This window comes from Ostrinia nubilalis, chromosome 14, assembly GCF_963855985.1.
Source record: "Ostrinia nubilalis chromosome 14, ilOstNubi1.1, whole genome shotgun sequence".
In the NCBI taxonomy this organism is placed as follows: Eukaryota; Metazoa; Arthropoda; class Insecta; order Lepidoptera; family Crambidae; genus Ostrinia; species Ostrinia nubilalis.
In genome coordinates, this window is record NC_087101.1 from 13,595,497 (window position 1) to 13,616,980 (window position 21,484).

The 21,484-nt window shown below is 38.2% G+C and overlaps 3 protein-coding genes across 12 annotated transcripts in view; all 3 read right to left on the reverse strand.

The window, feature by feature from the left end:
- Window positions 1–127: 127 nt before the first annotated feature.
- Window positions 128–7,009, reverse strand: LOC135078248 (GILT-like protein 1). The gene is made up of 5 exons (XM_063972849.1): window positions 6,697–7,009; window positions 3,080–3,211; window positions 1,888–2,061; window positions 1,237–1,377; window positions 128–276 (listed from the first exon to the last, which is right to left on the reverse strand). The coding sequence occupies exons 1-5, from the start codon at window positions 6,769–6,771 to the stop codon at window positions 148–150; spliced, it is 651 nt and encodes a 216-aa protein (XP_063828919.1). The 5' UTR covers window positions 6,772–7,009; the 3' UTR covers window positions 128–147.
- A 2,534-nt stretch (window positions 7,010–9,543) lies between these two features.
- Window positions 9,544–14,491, reverse strand: LOC135077908 (uncharacterized). Its single transcript, XM_063972440.1, has 6 exons — window positions 14,281–14,491; window positions 11,978–12,148; window positions 11,460–11,597; window positions 10,954–11,145; window positions 10,340–10,473; window positions 9,544–9,811 (listed from the first exon to the last, which is right to left on the reverse strand). Exons 1-6 carry the CDS (start codon window positions 14,428–14,430, stop codon window positions 9,544–9,546), a joined length of 1,053 nt encoding a protein of 350 aa, XP_063828510.1. The 5' UTR covers window positions 14,431–14,491.
- A 427-nt stretch (window positions 14,492–14,918) lies between these two features.
- The window catches only part of LOC135078228 (protein sprint), a 290,396-nt gene continuing 283,830 nt past the window's right edge, over window positions 14,919–21,484 (reverse strand). For 9 of the 10 annotated variants that reach the window (XM_063972823.1, XM_063972819.1, XM_063972818.1 and 6 more), the window contains 5 exons: window positions 21,265–21,450; window positions 20,346–20,477; window positions 18,270–18,497; window positions 17,821–18,037; window positions 14,919–17,612 (listed from right to left, as the gene is read on the reverse strand). In XM_063972823.1, coding sequence (XP_063828893.1) covers window positions 17,479–17,612; window positions 17,821–18,037; window positions 18,270–18,497; window positions 20,346–20,477; window positions 21,265–21,450 — 897 coding nt within the window. In that variant the 3' untranslated portion in view covers window positions 14,919–17,478. The remainder of the gene's footprint in view (window positions 17,613–17,820; window positions 18,038–18,269; window positions 18,498–20,345; window positions 20,478–21,264; window positions 21,451–21,484) is intronic. The other variant, XM_063972820.1, reaches the window with a different exon arrangement.

Sequence of the window (21,484 nt, forward strand, 5' to 3'; positions counted from 1 at the left end):
CAATCACAAATTGTATCAGTTCTTACTACAATATAACGTATTAATGTTCTTAATAACTTAAGTGTTAACATTGTGTAATTTTCTTATAGTGAACTTTGGTTGTAAGGCTATGAAATTAAACTAGATCTAAATACAAATGTGTTTTAATCAGAAGAGTACGTATCTCATGGCCATGGAGTTGTAGTGGCGCGCGCAGATCGGAGTCTCTTTGAGCACCGAGCACAGGGTACCGACCAGGTCCACTTGCGAGGAGTCTTGGATTTGCTGGTTGAATATCTGGAACCAAATAATAATCGTAGTTTTAATCAATGGACGTCAAATCTACTGACTCCACTCATCACGAAATCTAAGAAACTACAAGTGCTAGGAGTCTCAAATTTTGCGGGCGTTCCTTTTAGATGCTCACTATGAACGAATTTTATGAAACTCTACCCCTAAGGAGGTAAAACGGGATCAGCTGCTGGTAATGGATAAAGGTCTCTCCAAAAAACAAAGGGTCCCTTATTACAAAAAGTCAGACTCTGGTTGAACTCTGGTTTAAATTGACATCTAGTATGGAAATGAAAGGGCTTCACTTTTTAAATAAAGCCCTACAGGTAGAGCTATGAAGCGCGATTGACTGCTAAAATCGAAGAAAGGGTAACAATTCTTGACTAAGCATTGGATTCCTGTGCAAATAAATGAATTTGAATTTTTGTTTTTAGAAGTAGGATAAATCAATGACGCATAAAATATCGTGAAAATTTTGTAGGTTTCAGAATTCGGCGTCTATTGGAGCTTCCATCCAGCAATGAACTGATTTAGGCTGAAAATGATGATGATGATAACAATGATGATGCACTCACCCCATCAATAGTGACCGTGGGCACGAACTTCGGGCTGACGAGCCGCGTGAGGTACTCCGCGTCGAGCTGCAGTTCGGTCCCCCTGCCTGATGCCATGCAGAAGGCAGAACGATGATGATCAATCACTCATCATCACCATTTCAGCCACAGGACGTCCACTGCTGAACATAGACTTCCCTCAAAGATTTTCATATTGACCGGTTGGTAGCAACCTGCATACAGCGCCTTCCTGCTACCTCTAAGAGGTCTTTGATCCACCCTAGTACGTCCCATGCTGCGCTTTCGGGTACGTGGCCTCCACTCCAGAGCCATGCTGCCCCATCAGCCGTCAGTTCTGCGTACTATGTGCCCTGCCCATTGCCACTTAAGCTTGCTATGATGATGAACTCACCCCATCAATAGTGACCGTGGGCACGAACTTCGGGCTGACAAGCCGCGTGAGGTACTCCGCGTCGAGTTGCAGTTCCGTTCCCCTGCCTGATGCCATGCAGTCCCTCACTAGGTCAGGGGAGACATTCGCTTTTTGCACGCACTAGAATGAAACAGGTGATTGATTGGTTAATGGTTACGTAATCAATCAATTTATAGGTCATCAACACAAGCAAACTGAGCTGGCTGTTGTCGTCTAGCGTAGGCGGTAGGTAGTTTTGCTAAATTATTTTGATAGATAAGATAGATAGAATTAACATTTAGGTAGGTTTTGGACACCCTTTTTAAAATAAAGTATCTTAATCAACGCCTTCACGCTTCGCGCTCGACTTTTAACTTGCGCTATTAGCTGAACTAAAAAAAAATCCGAATAGACCGAACGAGAAAATATTTAGCGGAACATCCATAGCGGATAGTCCAGCTAGTAGCCCTAAGTCCAAACATTAAGTAGAAGAAGGTGATGGTGAATATTATAAATGGGAAAATCGATCTAGAGAAATTGTTTTGCGATCAGAATATCTAGAGTTACATTATCATTCCAAGAGCTTTACAACTAACTACATAAGATGCCAAATTATGATTTCAAGAAGTTCTAAAGTTCTAGTGCACTCACCGAGAGATCCCCCTTAGCTCCAGCGAATGTTTCAAACTCGCACGCCACGTAGTCCACTTTCTGGGCGTCAGTCCGGTCCAGCATTTGGTCCAGGGCACAGCTCTGAACTACGTTGCCCAGGCATTCAGACGGACCGTGCTGGCATTGGAAACCGCCGTATCCTTGGTTTATACTCTGAAAAATTAAATGCGTAAAAATGGGTAAGTCATATTGTCGCAAAGTCAATGGATTTTATCAAGATCAAGGCTTATGATCCGTATCAGAACACTGACGCACGGTCAAATTCCGATCAAGTTGTACAAACGAGGTGAGCAGCAAATACGTCACGAATAGCATTGTGGACGTCACAGTGTGATTTATATTCTCTTTACCAGTACGAGTCGTACGACGTTACCCTTACTTTCCCGAACGGCACTAGCATGAGCATAATGTGGTCTGAAAGCAGCTTCATCGCAGCTGCTCCAGAATAAACACCTTGCTGTCCGGTCACAAACCCTCATAGTACACTGAGATGAACAGCTGGAACTCACCCTTGCTTTCCGTGCAGTTGGTCAGTGAGCAACTGCATGGGCTGTCGCAACTACTCGATATCCGGGCATAGGCCTTCGTGATACATTGAAGGTAACAGCTGGAACTTACCCTTGCTTTTCCAAATGGCATTAACATGAGCATGACTTGATCAGTTAGCAACTGCATGGGCTGTCGCAACTACTCCAGAACAACCGTCTTGCTATCCTGGCACAGGCCCTCGTAATACATTGAAGGTAACAGCTGGAACTCACCCTTGCCTTCCCGAACGGCACTAGCATTAGCATGATGTGGTCTGAAAGCAGCTTCATCACCGGCCGCAGCTGCTTCAGGACAAACGCCTTGCTGTCTGGGCATCTGCTCTCATAGTATACTGAGATGAACAGCTGGAACTCACCCATACTTTCCGTGCAGTTGGTCAGTGACCCACTGCATGGGCTGTCGCAACTACTCTAGAACAAACGTCTTGCTATCCGGGTGCAGGCCCTCGGAATACATTGAAGGTAACAGCTGTAACTTACCCTTGCTTTTCCAAATGGCATTAACATGAGCATGACTTGATCAGTTAGCAACTGCATGGGCTGTCGCAACTCCTCCAGAACAAACGCCTTGCTATCCGGGTACAGGCCCTCGGAATACATTGAAGGTAACAGCTGGTACTCACCCTTGCCTTCCCGAACGGTACTAGCATTAGCATGATGTGGTCTGACAGCAGCTTCATCGCAGGTCGCAGCTGCTCCAGAATAAACGCCTTGCTGTCCGGGCATCTGCTCTCGTAGTACACTGAAATGAACAGCTGGAAAGCACAAAAACTATTTAAAAGGGGTACATGCTCCGGGTCTGACATACAGTCCGGGTGATCATTTTCCTCTTTTTTAAAACCAACACAACTGAATTAAATTGACTATCTAATCTTTGATTGCAAGAGTAAAAATCTGTTGTCATGCTATAAATTTTGCGCGTAATAGGAATACCTATTACGCGCTATCATTATAATACCATAAAAAGCAATAGCTTTTTATGGTATTATAATGATAGCGTATGTTGATTTTATATAGAACCTACCAAACATGCGCCATCATAAAATGGTGTAGGTTCTGGCATGTGTACAATAAACACTTGCCTTTGCACTTATTTTGGTAAATTATCGGCGTAGAGCGCTTTCATTACCTTCGGGACTATTTCCCACCACTGCAACTCCTCTGTAGCCAGGAACTACAGCTTGACCGCCATAAAAACCCAACCAATGAAGGTCAAGTTTGTCCCGGGGGAAAGTTAAACTGTCATTGAACCCGCAACAACATTCATCAGAAGAACATAGGAGGAGTTCGAAATTAAGATTCGACTTCCCTCCATTGCAAGGCGGATGACAGCTTTTGTAAACATTCTATAGCAATCGAAGCCTCTATGATAAAGTTTCTGCTGTGCAAATATTCATGTGGGCTTAGCATGCGTAGATTTGAGATTATGTGACCTAAATATCATATGAACTATATTCACACTGCTTATGTATGCGAGGTTAACTCGTTTAGATGTAGAGCAGTGAAAGTTGCACTAGTATCGACCAAACCTATATTGTAAGGACTTTGATGCCTTAGGAGCCTACATTGTCAAATACATGGTTAGTGTATTATGCTCATATAGCTATAGATTTTTAAATGAAGCCAAGAGCCAAAGAAAACCAATTACATTTAGGTAAAGTAGAGCCATTTTAGAAGTACAATAGGAAAGCGAGGTGAGGGGTTCTAAGTAAAAGCACAGAATAATAATAAGTACTACGTACAGAAGTTTTACTTCGCGAAGGTATTAAAAAAAAATTATGCTCAATGTCATCTACACTAATATTATAAAGAGGAAAACTTTGTTTGTTTGTTTGGTTGTATTGAATAGGCTCAAAAACTACTGGACCGTTTTTAAAAATTCTTTCACCATTCGAAAGCTACATTAACCACGAGTAACATAGGCTAAATATTATTTTGGAAAAAAATACTGTTCAGGGGTCCATGCGCGCGAAGCCGCGGGCGGAAAGCTAGTTAACAATATTATGGTGTAATTTAGCCTGTCTCAAGAGTCAAGCACCATTTTGTTGACAAACGTCAGTGATCGGCACTGCGCCGAAGCTATAGGGCTGACTTCGGTAAAATGATGTGACGTGAGGTGCCAAACTGCGGAAAATGGCGGAGGAAATACATGATTTAGCATGAATTATCATGAATAATATTAACTACTTATTTACCTCTCACTGTCTTGAGGCAACTTAAAAAAGTACATTCTGTGTTTTTATTATTATTTAGGCAGTTAAATACTGCACAGTATTTAGTACACCATTTTCTTTATTTTCTTCCATCATACACAAGAATACGCGTGCGTGAGTCAATGTTCGCTCGTATGTGAGGCCTTATCGAATAGTATCCTGTAGATGGGCCATCGTGCGTGTTTTGTTTTCGATGTAAACTCGCGGAGATGAACAGGCCTGGTAAAAGAGCGTTACATACTTGAGACGATTGTACCACTAACGTACTTAATCATATTTATTCGGCATACATTTTTGCTATACCCAAAAAACTTGACTCAATATTTACACAGTAAAACATCTAACACCTATAAGCTAAATTTAAAATCTATTCACAAGTTTTGTGTACAATAACAAAGTGCGAATAACTCGCTAAAACTTTTGTATGTTCCTGTCAAATACAACTTTCCGCTTATTTAACCAGAATGATTGCTTTTAAAAATAATAAAGGCTGTAAGCACAATCGCCCGCATATTAGACTATATTTTCGATGCAAAATCGCACCTATTACATGCTAAATAAGAAGCCCATACATTGCTGTAAATTGTTGCTGCAGTAAATGGTACGTTTGCCATGCAAATTATTATTGACAAACAGAAAAACAATTCTCACACAAGTAATAGTCTACAATTATTACAAACATCATTTATTTCTCATTCATTACCTAAATGATCATTAGTGTACGATTCTAATTGTTTTATGAGAAACTATGAAAATACAACAAATTGATTTCAAAATGCAAGTTACTTATAAGTCTTTCACATTATTCAAGGAGAAAGTAATACTATCTACTGGTCACTTTCAGATGATCCAAATCAATTAAAGACGTGGATTACTTTCTCCATTTCACATGACACTTATATTTTAACTAGCTTTCCGCCCGCGGCTTCGCCCGCGTGGAATTTCGTTTGTTAAATTTTCCTGAATTTTCTTTGCTATAAACCTCGCGGAGCCCGAGACCTTTCCAACGAATGCAAAACCGTGGAAATCGGTTCGTGCGTTCTGGAGTTATAGCGTCAGGAAGGAAAACCCGACATATTTTTATATAGTAGACTAGCTTTCCGCCCGCGGCTTCGCCCGCGTGGAATTTTGTCTGTCACAGAAAAACTTTATCGCGCGCGTCCCTGTTTCAAAAACCGGGATAAAAACTATCCTATGTTCTTTCCCGGGACTCAAACTATCTCTATGCCAAATTTCATCAAAATCGGTTGCGAGGTTTAAGCGGGAAAGCGTAACAGACAGACAGACAGACAGACAGACAGACAGAGTTACTTTCGCATTTATAATATTAGTTGGGATTTAATGTGCCGGATATCCTTACCGGTAAAATAAAGTTTTTATGACCAAGTTTTTGCCCAAAGTATTTAACTTATTTTTTAAGATTGTTTATACTCAAACTCCTATTGAAATAAAAATATATTTATTTAGTTATACTTTTTGCACATAAAACTGTACAGTGGCGGACTTAATGCCAGGTGGCATTCTCTGAGAGTCAACCACAGGTCAATTATTAGAGAGACTAAGGCGGTGCAAAAAATATAATAAATTAGTCATAAATATACCAGCTTGACTTGCGATCCATAATATTATGTCACTACTTAGGGATGACTATCAAAATCCTGGATCCATCCCATGCCTAACACAATTTTACGATTTAAATAGGAACTTCTAAAACAATTTTCCTAAGAAAGAGTCTTTGTTTTTTGTCCACACTATTAAAGGATACCGGTACACGCACACAGTGACGTTAAATACAATAACAATGTAAGTAATTGTATTCATTCATACATGAAACTAAAATCAACCGTAAATTGCTGCTATTGTTTGCATAATCGTGCTGTAAAATGATTTAATAACATTCATTGTATTGCCGTCAAACCATACAACGTGCATTTACATTAATTTCTTTCAGTGTCGTCAATAATCAAGGTTTCTTGTGAAATAATTATTTTAGAAAACTATTTCCAAAATAATAATAATAAAATCACCTTTTGTGGCGTGTAGCCCGTAGCAAAACCATCAGCGACAAACACAACAAACACAAATAAGAACTTTTTAAACATGATGTCTTTCTGTCAAAAAAGCGCGCGAAACTCTTTTACGCACGTCACTGGCACTCGAGAGGTTTTTTTATTTTTTACACCGTGTTTTGTTCTTCAAAAAGTTTTTATTCTAAAATAAACAAGTGAAGCAAGCGAGTGGTGGTTGCGAACTGTCTGCAACATTTGTGTAAACAGTTAATCACACGTGAATGGTACAATTATTTGCTGTTGACTAGCGAGTTCCGACCACCTGGTACGTTTCGACATTTTATAAGTGTCATTAGTATTGAAAAAGACATTGCAAATTATTTATAGAGGATTTCAAACTAGTTGCGACGGACGTACAAGTTTACCGTTTAAGTATAGCAATGCCACCTTCGGAACACGTTTGTGGATAATTGTTGATTTTCTAAATGTAGGTAGCTTCATTATTATTGATTAAATGAAGGCTAAAGAAAACACCAATTGACTATCTACCTACCTAAATTAATTAATTTTTAGCAGTTCCAAGTAGTTTTAAGTCAGTGGCCTTTGAGTTAAGTATATTTATGTTTAACTAAGATAGTTTTCGTTAAATTGTGACGTTGGAGCCAGCTGACTAGGGAGTGACCGTGATGTCTCTCTAGGTTTAGAAATAATCGTTTCACAGGTGAGCCCTTCCATTTCTACATTAATTTCTACTCATTATTTTCTTATACCGTAAGACTAGGCGCAGACCATCGATTTTTAGTTGGCCGATAGTTGGGCCCGATTTTAATTTGTATGAAGAATCGGCCAAATCGAATCGGCGTAATGTGCGCACTTCCATACATGCCCATACTGATCAACTGCCCGACTAAACTATCGGCCGACAAAAAATCGATGGTCTGCGCATAGGCTAAGGCATAATTTGTCCGCAAAGAGGCTCGTCGACCGAAACCCCAGGCCGATCTTAACTTTTATTCATAACTTTTATTTACTCACTAGCTGACCGGGAAAACTCCGTAGGACCGCCTATTTTATAAAAAATAATGCAGCATTCTAACGGTGAAAATATTTTTCAATTCGGTTCAGTAGTTTCGGTCCAACCAAACAATCAAATCTTTTCCTAAAAAACTATAGAAAAACACACTTACCCAAAAGTCAAAATATCATGGTGAGTTGAACATACAAAGAATAGGCGAAAGCTAATGATATAACCAAAATCCAGTAAGGCTGTATTAAGTATAGTGCATAGAATATCACCATTATCACCACAAGGAACACCAGTATTTCCATTTATGTTTGGATAGCATTTTGCTGGATTTTTGTATGAGTTTTGCTTTGCCCATTATGTTAAATCCATTTCTGTTTCATTGGCTTCAATTAATGATTGAATTAGTTTTATATTTGATCCATTTTGCAGATAATAATATATTTTATGGCCTGATAATCCATTTTAATCAGTATTTATTTGTGTTTATACTATTATGAGACATTGTCAATATGTCACAGATGACGTCAGATCGGTAGCAAAATCGGTTCAAAGATATTTTACGTTCATGTCTATAATTTTAAAATGAAACGAGGTTGGTTAGCTGTATTAATTTATTCCTTACTGATTTCATAATCAATACAGGTTTAGTTAGTAGATAGGTAATTGGTAATTATTTCTAGTGGATGTTCGCATTTAAGTACCTACCTAGAACCAACCTTTGATATGATTGCATTACCTCCAGCAAATAACTGAAGAAGCTAAAGTAAGTAGATATAGCCTGACCAGGAACATAAAAACCCTGGCATAGAGGCGCGTCAATTGCATTTGATAGTGCAACACTGAGTACAGTCGTACCTGTGTTAAATTAATAGGCTAACTTTATGTATCAGGATTCAGGATTACGCGCTAATTTGATATTTTCATAAATTAACGAAAAAATATTATTATAGGTAACCTGCTTTAAATAAATTAAATGAAACCATCAATCGAGCTAGTAGAATTTATTTTATTATTCATCAATAATCAAATTCAGAACTTGAATATTCAACTGCCATGTCTGCTCATGAATGCTTCAAACTCGGTACTTCTTTCCTAATTCTATAAAATTCAACACTTAGAAAGTGACAATTTTTTTTAAAATAGGTAGTTGAAACAAACCACAGCTAATTTTCATAGTGGACTGTACTATACGATTAACATGTCAGTCAATTTGACAACCTTTGTCGGAAACATTATTCAATGAAAATATTGTCCGAACCCTTAGTATTTCTCTTCGACAAATACTTTAACACATTGTGAACCACTTTTCTTTCACGACTATAAAAATATTTTAGCAATTTAATTCACAAAACCAATTGCGCACATTTAAAATAAAGTTTGTTTACACTTTGACAGCAATAGACTGAAATGCAAGGTGACAATATGTCAATGAAGTTTTCAGTTACTGTGGGTCTAGACAAAGTGCAAATTATAATCGCAAACCAGTCGAAAAGTGGTCAAAAAGCCCCTTTTTTGTATGGAGTTTTGACGGATTCGATTTTCGATTCGATCAAAAAGTGCGTTTTGTCTAGGGGTGCTGTTGCCATTAAAAGAAATTGGTACCATTAGTTTTCCGCAACATGGCGAGGGTTTTTATGTTTCTGGTCGGGCTATACCTGAATACAATATCTTATGAAATAATAAATAATAATAAGTACTATGAGTAGGTGTTTGAAATTATACCAATAGTAATTCTTATTTATACTTATTCAATTAATTAACAGTAGCATTTTAAAGTACATAGTTAGCTTATGCTTACGATAAGAGCTGAATGCTATGATGGTTGTTTAATGCACAATTTATCGTGCCTTACTCCTTCTTTCCAACCTAATATTCTTCTCCACATGTTGGTCCAAAGCCGAGCATATAGGCCTGCCTGTCCCCATGTGCGTGGTCTCCGATCTATAGTTCTTCAAGGTAGCGGTATATTCTGCAGGAGCGTTAGTTGGCAGACCAGCTACTAAGCGATGGTAGTAGTTCCTCACGTCTTCTTCTAGATGTTCCACGTGGGATAGCATCCTGACTGACTGAGGGCGATAGTTGTCTCGTGCTTCTGTGCGGAATGTGCTGCCAAAGGAAAAATTTGAAATCAAGTTTGAGATTTGAGAATGTTTTGTTTTGTTAGGTTTTATATGGACTAGGCTAGGAACCATGGTGGTGTAAAACAAAGTTATGATTGGAATTCGAATTTGTTAACTTTTGTTTTCAGAAATTACATTGAATTTGGTGACTCTGTACCTAATAAATTAAGGTTGATCGATTTCAGACCACTATGGCGGCTTAGTCTTACACCTCATTAGCCACAGCAGAAGAAAAATAATGAACCTGTACGGGCGGAAAGTCTGGAACCACTCCCGTGCTCAGGATTTGAGGTCAGGAGGGGAGACTTCCTTCCTAGTGAGAGTCCCTTATGCCTAAGACACTGTCCCTGTCGCCCGACCCATGACAGTTCGTGTGACCTGTCATTGGCCTATGATCGCGCCGGCGATGGCGATCTGCACGCGTTGGTATGGTTGAAGCACTAGTTCTACATAAAAATATATAAATATAAAACTATACCTAACAATAAAATACAAAAATTACTTAAAAGTTTACCCTGGTACCCATTGCGGGTTGTTGTGCGTGCGGATTTCCCTAAAACCCTCTTTGAACTTCTCTCTATCGTAGATAGACTTCTGTTTGCTAAGAGGCAGTCTCCATTCCTCTGACTTGTGCTTCGGTCTTCTGATCTGAAATAATAGGTAGGTACTCGAACTTGATAAAAAAATACTGAAATATTTTTACCTACCTATACAAGATTCCGAAAACCGAAAGCACTGGTGGTAGGATCTTAAAAGGATCAGCTAACCTATTGTCAACTTTCAAACAAATGTGTATCTTCTGGTCTGGACCACTCTGTATAGTGTAGGATGGCTACATAGTAGATGGAAGAAAGATTCAATAAATTAACATCATCATCATTTCAGCCACAGGTCGTCTACTTCTGAACATAGGACTCTCCTAATGATTTAAAGACTGGCCCTTAATAGCCTGCATGCAGCGCTTGCAGCGCCTTCTTGCAGTTGAAGTAATAATAAGGACACTGTTAAAAGAAATTCACGCTAGAAATGATGGAGGGTTCAGCAGAGCTGATATTATGACGTCAATAAGTTTCAATGGACAATGCTCATATTTAATAGAGATTCTCTTCAATTGTAGTTAAAACTTACCCATGGATCTTCAGAAAACGTGTAATAAGTGATGATGTCATTAGAAGCAGACAGCTTACTGAGCTGATCAGCAGTGAACGGCCGGTGGTGCAAGCGACTGGTAGTCAGGTAGGGATCCAGGTATTTTTCGAAGCCTTCGTGTGTCGTGTCTAGAGGCTCTAGTTCTTTGTGCCAGCTGGGCTCGATCTCTAGCTGTAATGTAGAGTTTATGTTAGTAATATTATAGGAAGTGACCTTAACCTCACCAACGCGTGCAGATCGCCATCCCCGGCGCGATCATAGGCCAATGACAGGTCGCGTGGACTGTCATGGGTCGCGAACTCGCGATCGCGCAAGCGCTTTACGTTGGGTGGAGAAGTCAGATCTATCATTTGTTTCTTTTAAAGGCACCCAGTTAGCTCTATCAACTTTGAAATAATCTATGATTCTTTCTGTCTTGCTAAATTGTGTTCTTTTTACAGATTTTTGCTACTAATTATTTGGTGAAAGGAATTTATGACACTTACTGGGTCTGGTGGTAAGCTGGCAGGATGCTTGAACTGATCCTTGTCGGTCACCAGCCTTGGAGGGGTGGTGGGTGGAGGGTAAGAAGTTTTCATCACCGAAGTCGCATGCGCAGAGCATAGTGGTACTCTTTCTTCGAGCTGAAATTACCATTGAACTTAGATTAGTTTTCCTTAATGATCGAAGTATGTGGGAATTCTGCTTTACAAGAATGTCTGTGTCAAGAATTCGCTTATTTTTTTAAAATTAATTGTAACATTTTTTTTCCTTCCTCATGTAATGTACATAGGTAGCTTAGGTATTATTATGTAATATATAGGATATTTAGAATGTTGATGAGCTACGAGTAGATTAACATCAGATAATCAGTTATGGTTTAGTACACTTTCCATTTGTCGAAAATATAGGGGCTAGTTTATACTCAATCTGCTCTTTCAGATATTTGCCAATCTCTCAAAAGTGGTGTGAGAAGAATTTTTATCTACATCGTTTGATTTATTATATATAAACATAAACTTACTCTTCTGCTAAGAGGGTAGATGTACTCATTCTCAGAACTGGCTGTGTGTTTGTTGAACCTCTTCGTCTCCGGCGCCTTGCGACCGAAGTCCTGCATGCTTTGCGACTGCGTCAGCTCTTTAGTTATGATGTAGTCTCTCATGTAGTTCTTGATTTCTTCTATGGGTGCTTTCTGAAAATACCAATTTAATTAATGAGCTATGGTCTTACCTATACCTTATACTAGCGGCCGCCCGCGACTTCGTACGCGTGGATCCCGTTTTACCCCCTTAGGAGTTGAGTTTTGCAAAATCCCGTCTTGGTAAGCACCTACGTTCTAAAAGGAACCCCCATGCAAAATTTGAGACTTCTAGCCCTTGTAGTTTCTGAGATTTTGTGATGAATGAGTCATTCAATCAGCACTTTTCGCTTTTATAGATATACCTAGATAACGTTTTATCGAAACATGGTTGACAGATTGCTTAGTTATTAATGATTGAAATCTGAAAATAGGTACGCACGAGTAATTTGAAATCGGGCCTTCCTTCCCACACTTAGTACAGCTGGACATAGGCCTCCCATAAGGATTTCTATCACAACCGGTCCTACGCTCCCAAGCTTTCTCGCTATGACTTTCCCCGGGTTACCGACATACGTAAAGCAACATAATTGACAGTTTTAATCCAAATTTTTAGTAAGTACTAGCTGACCCGGCGAACTTTGTTCCGCCTTAATGGCAATAAATAAGCAGACTTTTTTTTTATTTCGAACGGGATAAAAAGTATCCTATGTCCTTCTCCTGGCTCTAAACTACCTCCCTTACAATTTTCAGCTAAATCGGTTCAGCCGTTCTTGAGTTATAAGTGGTGTAACTAACACGACTTTCTTTTATAATACAGTGTGAGTCACGTTAAAGTGTACATATGAAAATAGATGAAACTAGACCTAATTTTATCGACAAAAAAGAGGTCAAAAATTTTTTGAGATTTTTTTTTAATTTTTTATCGAATTTTTTTTCTTCCAATTACTTATTGTGAAGAAAACGTAATAACTTTTAAACTAAGCGGTACATCCTGATATAATAAAAACAGTAATAATGCTAAATAACAGGCGATCCTAAAAAATTACATAAAATACACAAAAAAAGCCAAAAAATATTAAAAAATTATACTTTTTGAAAAAAATCTGCATAAAAATTCGTGTTTTTTTGGTTATTTGATAAATTTCTCCAAAAAATGCCCCTATAACTGGTGGTTTTTATTACTTTGTATTATTCTCTATCGTATTACCTTCGTAAAACCAAAAATTGCATGTCTCTATCCCTATCACAACGTTTGCAATGATTGTTTGAACTAAGCCTCTCCGGGCGCGCCATTCAACACTTCGTTAACAACGAAACTGAAAATGGCTCTAGATTTGTAATTTTGATAAAGACAAGTTACATTTCAAATAAAAACAAAAGATTTCGAAGTAAAATAAGCATTTTAGTTAAAATTAAAATTGTCTCTACCTGTAGCGGAGAATAATGTTGTGGCAGGCCTTTGTTCAAACGATCATAGCAAATGTTGTGATAGGGATAGAGACATGCGATTTTTGGTTTTACAAAGATAATACGATAGAGAATAATACAAAGTAATAAAAACTACCTGTTGTAGGGGCATTTTTTTGAGAAATTTATCAAATAACCAAAAAAATACGAATTTTTAAGCAGATTTTTTTCAAAAAGTCTCCTTTTTTATTATTTGTTGGCATTTTCTGGGTATTTTATGTATTTTTTCAGTATCGCCTGTTATTTAGCATTATTACTGTTTTTATTTTATCAGGATATACCGCTTAGTTTAAAAGTTATTACATTTTCTTTACAATAAGTAATTAGAAGAAAAAAAATTCTATAAAAAATTAAAAAAAAATCTCAAAAAATTTTTGACCTCTTTTTTGTCGATAAAAATAGGTCTAGTCTTATCTATTTTCATATGTACACTTTAACGTGACTCACACTGTATACTAGCTGACCCGGCGAACTTTGTTCAGTCACGAACTTTAAAGTTTCAAAGGGGGCTGCTTACGCTATGTTTTCCAAGAAAATATGTATGGTCAAATCTAAGCCAAAATAATAATATTATTTCTGGTAATAGTACGACCTCATAAAAGTAGCAGGAAAGCGCTGGATGCAGGTCGCTACCAACCGGGCGATGTGGAATTCATTAGGGGAGGCCTATGTTCAGCAGTGGACGGCCTGTGGCTGAAATGATGATGATGATGAATAGCTTCTTATAGCAGTCATGAGTGATAGGTAGCTAGGTAATGACGTAGGTAACTACTTACCCCAAACATCATTGTCTCCGGCTGACTCCTCCATCTCCTGCCAATGGTTTCGCTGGACTCTCCTGTTTCTGGAAACTTTCTGACTGGATATCTGATACGAACTGGATCCCACGACGGGCAGGGATCGGTTTTTGGGTATTCTGCCTGCATTTTCTTATTTGGTTTGGTTGGTACACTTTATTTTCTTAGAATCTGAAGATTATTTCAACTAATTCTAGTTCACTCCTTAACCTACATATAGGCAATAGTTTGCTTATAAACTATTGTTGTCATGGTGTCACAGTTAAATCAATATCGTGTCCTGGCTTAATAGATTTATCATTCGTCATAATATAGGATGTCTTATACAAAGTTTGGTGTTATATTCGACGTTGTAGTAAATACGGCACCTATAGCAAGTGATATTAGCTACTAACAGTTACCTAACAACTGAGAAGGTTTCAGTAGTTAGATATTAATTTTTGATTTCAAGCTATCATTGCTTTTAAAATGTTTTCAGTTTATTAGCATGTAGCGTGTAACGTGTAGGTGCATAAAAAGGGTAGACTTTTGAGTAATTAGTAACTCTGAGAACTATTTTCAGGAATGGAACTAGGATCATAGGAATGTTAAAAATAACAAAATACAATAGAGTTTGGTAAAAATTCCTTTACTTCTTCACAAATGACTGAAAATGTTATCAAAACACAATATACGTGTACACAATATAACTAACGTTAACATACAGACTGCAATAAATACAAAATGGCGTCCAGGCGCCAGACATATTCAGATGTTTCGGTTCTTTGTAAAACTCCAAGGATTAAGACTTTATTGTCTTTTACAGATAAAATATTAAAAATTGTTTGAGATAAACACCCCTAAAATTAGTCACATGCGAGAAAAATGGTACAACTCAAAATTTCAAAATAACGGGCATTATTTTTTTTGTCGATTCTAAAAACGGTTAAACGTAACCACGTAATTATTAATAAGAGACAACAATTTTTTGCAGGAGAATAAAAATATAATACATATTAATTGATAAAGCAAAGGGTGTTTATTATTTTATAATATTTTTTTCCGTGTGGTGTTTCACAACAAAAACTTATTATTATAGCCTCACGTTACCACAGATTAGCAACCAAGCAGCATAGGTGAGGAAGACTCAAAGACAGTTGGTTTAATACTACAAAAACATTATCTGTGGCAAAGACAAGGCAGTTTATGTTAATCTGAATACGTACCCTAATGGTGAATAAGTTTGAGCGATCAAATTAATGCCGATGTATTATTTATTTCATTCATTACAATAAAAACTTATGATAATATTAACAAATTAACCATCCAAAAATAATTATTTTGCATTTCTGTCTTTTGTGATGAACATAAATTAAAATTAATGGCAGTGAAACACGTTAACACTGCAGTACACGCGCCCCTTTTTTTACACCAATACACGCGCGGCCTACTCTGGTAAGCCAATTTAAAATCACTGTAAATCAGTTTGTGAACAATTTATGAATAAAATTATTATGTAAATGATTAAAGTGTTTATTATAGTTCTTTTATAATCAAAGTTTCTTTGTATAACTATTTGGGATAAAACATTATAAACAAATTAAAAAGTTGTAAATTTTTTGGACCAAAATTGCACTCTGAGATCCATGTTAGCAAAAAAAAAATTTCTGAAAAAATATGATTTGTTTTTATCTGTCATAGTATTCAAGACTTTCTACTGCCTGGTACATGGGGTAAATCCATTTTTTGCAAGTCTTCCATCATTTTTTTCGTGAGTGATTTCGGGCTTTTGAGTAGACCCGCAGTTTTGACGGCCAATTTTAGAAAAGTGCGTAGACGCCTAGCGACCCAAACTTTACTGGCTTATTGACAATTTAGTCAACGAGGCTTTCCTGGAATACCAGCTCTCTGGCGCAAGTTCTTAAAAAGTTATAGCGTAAAATGTTACCCTGGTCTACTCTAGTAGGCCACGCGTGTACTCTAGTGTTAATTGATTTTGCTTATTTTAAAATTATTTGTCTACTAGCAGTTACTTTGATACACTTCTTGATCTGGCCAAGTAACTGATAATTCACAACGGATTAAAATCAATAATAATAATATAAATTAAGACCATTCGGTAAAACCTAATAACGTGTGGTTAATATAAAAAGAATTTTTTAGATTAAGATTTTAAAACCGATTGTATCGCTGTAACTTACTCACCAGTTAATCAACGTTGTGTTAAATAGTTGCCTTAAACTTACGTATAAATAAATTATATTAAGAAACGTCTCTACGAATATACAAAATTAATACAAAATCCTTACTTTACTAATACGAATTACATCACAGTTCATAAAAGTTAGATTAAACAGTAAAATACCGATACTTCAAAAGTAAATTTTTTAGAACTACAAGAATTTAGTGAACGACTAAAATTTGAACTAAAAAACAACGATTTGGTGACTTTGTTCAGTGTACATATCGAAATTTAGGAACATACATAGGTACACTCGAAATAAAACTACCTTTTCAAGGCAGTAGATTTAGTCAAATAAATCTACGCGAAAAATAAAATTAAAAAATAGATGCACAAAATTGTAATGTCCATCGAAACTTGCACACGACTCCAATGAAAAGATACACACTCTATAATTATAAATGTACAAAAAAGGGTAGTCAGAACCCGAAATAAATGTTCAGTCAGATAAATCATCAGGTAGGTACTTAATCTAATTATTGAGTAAAAAAGCTACATATTACATTAGGCATGAGGTTGATTAGCGACGCTTCGAAAATACTGCTTAAAAGCGCTGTACTTATAATAACGGTAAGCTTATGAGAAGTTATTAAAAAATCAGTTGCGTAATATCGTAGAAAATATCACTTTATTAGATTTACGTGATAAAAATATAGATTTTCTCCACCACAGTACCGTCCAACACTTATTTTTCTACTGAGCATGGTCGACAACCTTTTTGATGTTTGTGGAATTTAATTTTTAGGCTAAGGCTACACTATAACTTCCGTGGGTACTGCTAAGAATCAAGCTAGGTAATTTGAATAATCGTAAAGATCATTCAACTCTAGCTAGCTAGCTCCACTAATAGACATTACTAGTAGCTGTAGCACTGTTTGTTGGCTGCCTATTCGTCTTAGAACTCACAATATAAAATTAGGTTAAGAGATTACTTGTCACTTTTTAAATCTGTCCCCCTAAGGGTAAGAAAGCAATGCCTGTTGAGGCCATGCGATTTTCGCATCTATCCTCTTGTAGGCAAGGATGAAGTTCTGGCCGCTCTTTTCTGACATCACCTCTTGTGGACAATCATTCTCGTTCAACATTGTCTCTGTAACAAACAAACAAAATTAGTTATCGTAACGGATGTAAATTGGACACGTTTAAAGAAACAGGATACGATAAGAAGTATTTGCTGAAGATATTTTTATATTGAAAAAATAAATAAATATTCTCTAAACATGCATAACGATAGTGACTTGTCATTGTTTATATTGTAAATACGGCCTGAGTTCTAAGAAAAAGTTCTGTAAACTCACCCTGTCCGTCGTGTAGCGCAAACAGCGCATAGTCCTGCGGGTTGGTAATAGCGGCGGCATGAGCCAGGGCCCGGCACAGGTCCCTCGCTCGGGCCCCGGGTCGGCAGGGCAGAGCCACGCGTCGGATCGACCCGCGGCACTCGTCCGGTAAAGCCACCCGGACTACCGCAGCGCCGCCACCGTTGTTCCCGCAGTCGGTTGAGCCACGACGCCACTGCTGGAAGATGTAAATAGTTTTAATTAACCTACATTTTTACCACAAAGAAATCTTGCTAAGTGAGATTAGCTCCTGTTTTGAGGAGTGTCTCTACTATTCATTGTTTCAATTCTTCCTCCACTATCATCCCTATTTTTATTAAATGAAATTGGCTGACATGGAAATAAACACTACTAAAGTAAAAGTAGTGCAAAAAAGGTCAAAATATCACGTAGTAAAAACTGTAACTTACAGGAGTAGCGCTATCCGGTCCGGGTTCAGGGGCCAGTCTCTTCAGCACGGCCACAGCAGAGAACAGCGCGGTCAAGTAGTATCCACCTTCTCCGGCGAGCAGTGCAGCCGGTAACAATCCCGACATCAGCTCCGCTTCGAGCTCTGCGCAGACCAGCCTACAGCGAGCAACGGTCCATGCTAGGACGGGGAGCAAGTCGTCCGCGCCTAGTGCTCGCTCGCCTCGGATCTGGTAAAAATTGAGTTGTGTTTAGGGCATGCAATTCGGATATCCGGATATCCATATTATTCGGATATTCGCCACATTTATTATTCGAATAGCATCTATATAATTATTCGGTCTTTTCGAACAATACGAATACGCCTTTCCTATTAAAAACTTGTGTAAAAATATCTGCCGCAAACTACTTAATAAAACTTAAAACTATTAAAACTGCAGGCAAGAAGTTAGCGGTAAGGTTAGATGAATGGACAAGTGCGCGCAATCGCAGATATTCCTTCAAGTGCCAACCAATATTCGCGAAAAAGGTTAAAGTGCCAGGCATATGGTTTCCGATGGTGCTAGTGTTATGGTGTAGTTATCTCCTGTTGTAATGAGATTTTTTGTTCGTAGTAAATCAGCAGGAGTCTAGTGACTCAGTTGCCCTCAGTGGTCATGGTTTCTCAACTGTCCTGGAATCTACTAAGGAGACTCCTGACACTAGCTCTTTGCAGTCTGCTGAATAGGAAGCCTTCAATGGTCATGAGTTGTTGGACTGATGAGTTTGGATGATTTGAAAGTTTATCCTTACTTGTAGCGGAGTGTGTGGCTTTTTATTTCCTCTCTGACTGTGGGCAATGGCAAGTCCTGATAGATGAGCCTGTTGCTGATACGAGTATACCACGGTATTTGGTAAATCAAACGTAAGGCTTTTGTCTGGAAACGCTCGATTATGTCGAGATTGGAGTTGGCAGCTGTTCCCCACAGCTGAATCCCGTAGGTCCAGATAGGTTTAAGGATAGTTTTGTAGACCATAATTTTGCTACAGACTAGTGTTCAGCTGTGACTAAACTCCGACAAGCCACATCATGTTTCTTAGTTTGGCATCTAGGTGCTTCCTCTTTGTCCATGTATGCTTTCTCCATTAAGTTTAACCGGTGGGCAGAAGTTTCTTCTGAGAGTGAAGGTTACATGAACATGCACAGATTTTTCTCCGTTTGATACGCCATGAATGGTACCATTTCTCCATTTCCGTCAGGCTTTCCTGGAGATAGAGTGAGGCCGTGACTGGATCGTCGTGTGTTGCCATTGTTACATAGTTACATTGTCGTCAGCAAAGGTTCCTGTGAATGTATTTGCAGTTGTTGGCAGGTCTGCGGTAAACAATAGGTATAGCACGGGCCCCAAGACACTAACCTGGGGTATACCGGACGTTATATTGCATAAGGCAGAACAAGAGTCTCCAGATCTGCCTTCAAAGCATCTGTCTTTCAAATACGACCTAAGTATTTCGTGGATCGGACATGGGAGGTTCTGTTTCAGTTTTTACATGAGCCCTTTATGCCAGACCTTGTCGAAGGCTTGACTTATGTCCAAGAACGCAGCTGAGCAGTATCGTTTCTTTTCTAGTGCTTCTTGTTTATGGTTCTGTGGATCTGTTCAGTTGTAGAGTGTCTTTCCCGGAAACCAAATTGGTGTTCAGGTAGCAGATCACCGATGTGGGGCTTCATTCGTTTGAACAGTATTTTTTCGAATAACTTCGATAACAGCGTTTTTTTTTTCAAGCAGTTATTTTTTATGATTATGAAGTTAGACGATTGTATTAAGCAAATTGATCCTTATTAAAATGATTATAGACAAAAAAGTGTTTCTTTTAATTTACATTATATTGAAAATAGCAGTATTCGAAAAAATCGTTTTATTCGAAGTATTCGAATACCATAAATTTTAGTATTCGAAATATTCGAATACCAATATCGAACGAATAATGCATGCCCTAGTTGTGTTATTATTGTGTGCGGTGGTCTTTTACTTAAATTATTTTTATTTGCATTATAATAATATTTTAGTAAAAAAGGTAGAATATTATGCACTTACAGCGTTGAACATGACAGATATGGCAGCGAGGAGGTTTTCAAGTTTATCCAAAGGGGAGTCAGCCTCTTGCATCTTCAGGAAGTGTTTTGAGATCACTGCAAGGACAGCAGCTGACGGCACTTTTGTGGATTCCTGTCAACAAAGGTACTTATTGATATTGTAAACTATGTAAACAATTAAGTACTAAATAGTACATAAAACAAGTATTTATCACTACCTACCTCGGCTGTAATTATAATTTGATGGCTATGCTTAAATTTTGCTCAAGGTCTAGTTACGGTTGATTCTAGTAAATAAAGCACTTTGTGGTAGGAACCTAACAAAACATTATCCTGTCTATAGTAGAGGAAGGCTTAAGGACCATGTCATTGGTTTCTATAAATTTTTTTAATGTTTTATCAGAGGCAGACAATGGGCAAAGGTGAACGGTAGCCGTAACCACACAATTGTCATCATTTGGCGTCATTTTCTTTTGCTGTCCTGCCTGATCCAAATAGAATAGAATAGAATAGAATATTATTTATTTAGCACACAATAGAATATGAATACATACAAAGTTTTCAGCAAGAACATTTGGGGCACTGGGGTCGCCGTCACCAAATATTCATGATATCAATGATATTGCTCGCCTGCTAATGCAATAAAGAGGGTTCATCATTAGACTGACCTTGACCCCGAGCTGCAGCGGCGTGGCATACTGCAAGTACGTGATTTTTGGCAACATGTGAAGTTATTATTGTTTTATCAGTATAAGTACCTTTATTATGTCAACCTCTGTCTCTTCTCTCAACTACTACAATATGATATTTTGTGCTATTGCAATAGCAAAAGTGACCGACCTTGACCCCGTATAAGTAAGTACCTTCATTATGTCAAACTAGTGACTACCACACGATATTATACCACTGCCAAGACTGACCTTGACCCCGAGCTGCAGCGGCGTGGCGTGGTGCGCGCGCTCGATGGCGGCGTGCAGGCGGCGCACGTCGGGCGCGTGCCAGCCGGCCAGCAGCGCGTAGAGGCGCGCGCGCAGCGGCCGCACCACCAGCCGGTGCATCACGCCCTCGAGGATCGCGTCGATGTTTAAGAACTCAGTGGGTTTTAGCTGGAAATAAATTATAAATGAAGCAAGCCATGAA

What these genes read in the sequence shown, in the direction of transcription:
- LOC135078248 (XM_063972849.1), bottom strand. Translation starts at nt 6,771, where the DNA reads ATGTTTAAAAAGTTCTTATTTGTGTTTGTTGTGTTTGTCGCTGATGGT. An exon ending in TACCGTTCGGGAAGGCAAGG is followed by an intron (nt 2,062 to 3,079) that starts GTGAGTACCAGC and finishes TTAATTTTTCAG; the next exon opens with AGTATAAACCAAGGATACGG. An exon ending in GAGCTAAGGGGGATCTCTCG is followed by an intron (nt 1,378 to 1,887) that starts GTGAGTGCACTA and finishes GTTTCATTCTAG; the next exon opens with TGCGTGCAAAAAGCGAATGT.
- LOC135077908 (XM_063972440.1), bottom strand. Translation starts at nt 14,430, where the DNA reads ATGCAGGCAGAATACCCAAAAACCGATCCCTGCCCGTCGTGGGATCCA. An exon ending in TCTACCCTCTTAGCAGAAGA is followed by an intron (nt 11,598 to 11,977) that starts GTAAGTTTATGT and finishes TGGTAATTTCAG; the next exon opens with CTCGAAGAAAGAGTACCACT. An exon ending in CCAGCTTACCACCAGACCCA is followed by an intron (nt 11,146 to 11,459) that starts GTAAGTGTCATA and finishes TCTACATTACAG; the next exon opens with CTAGAGATCGAGCCCAGCTG.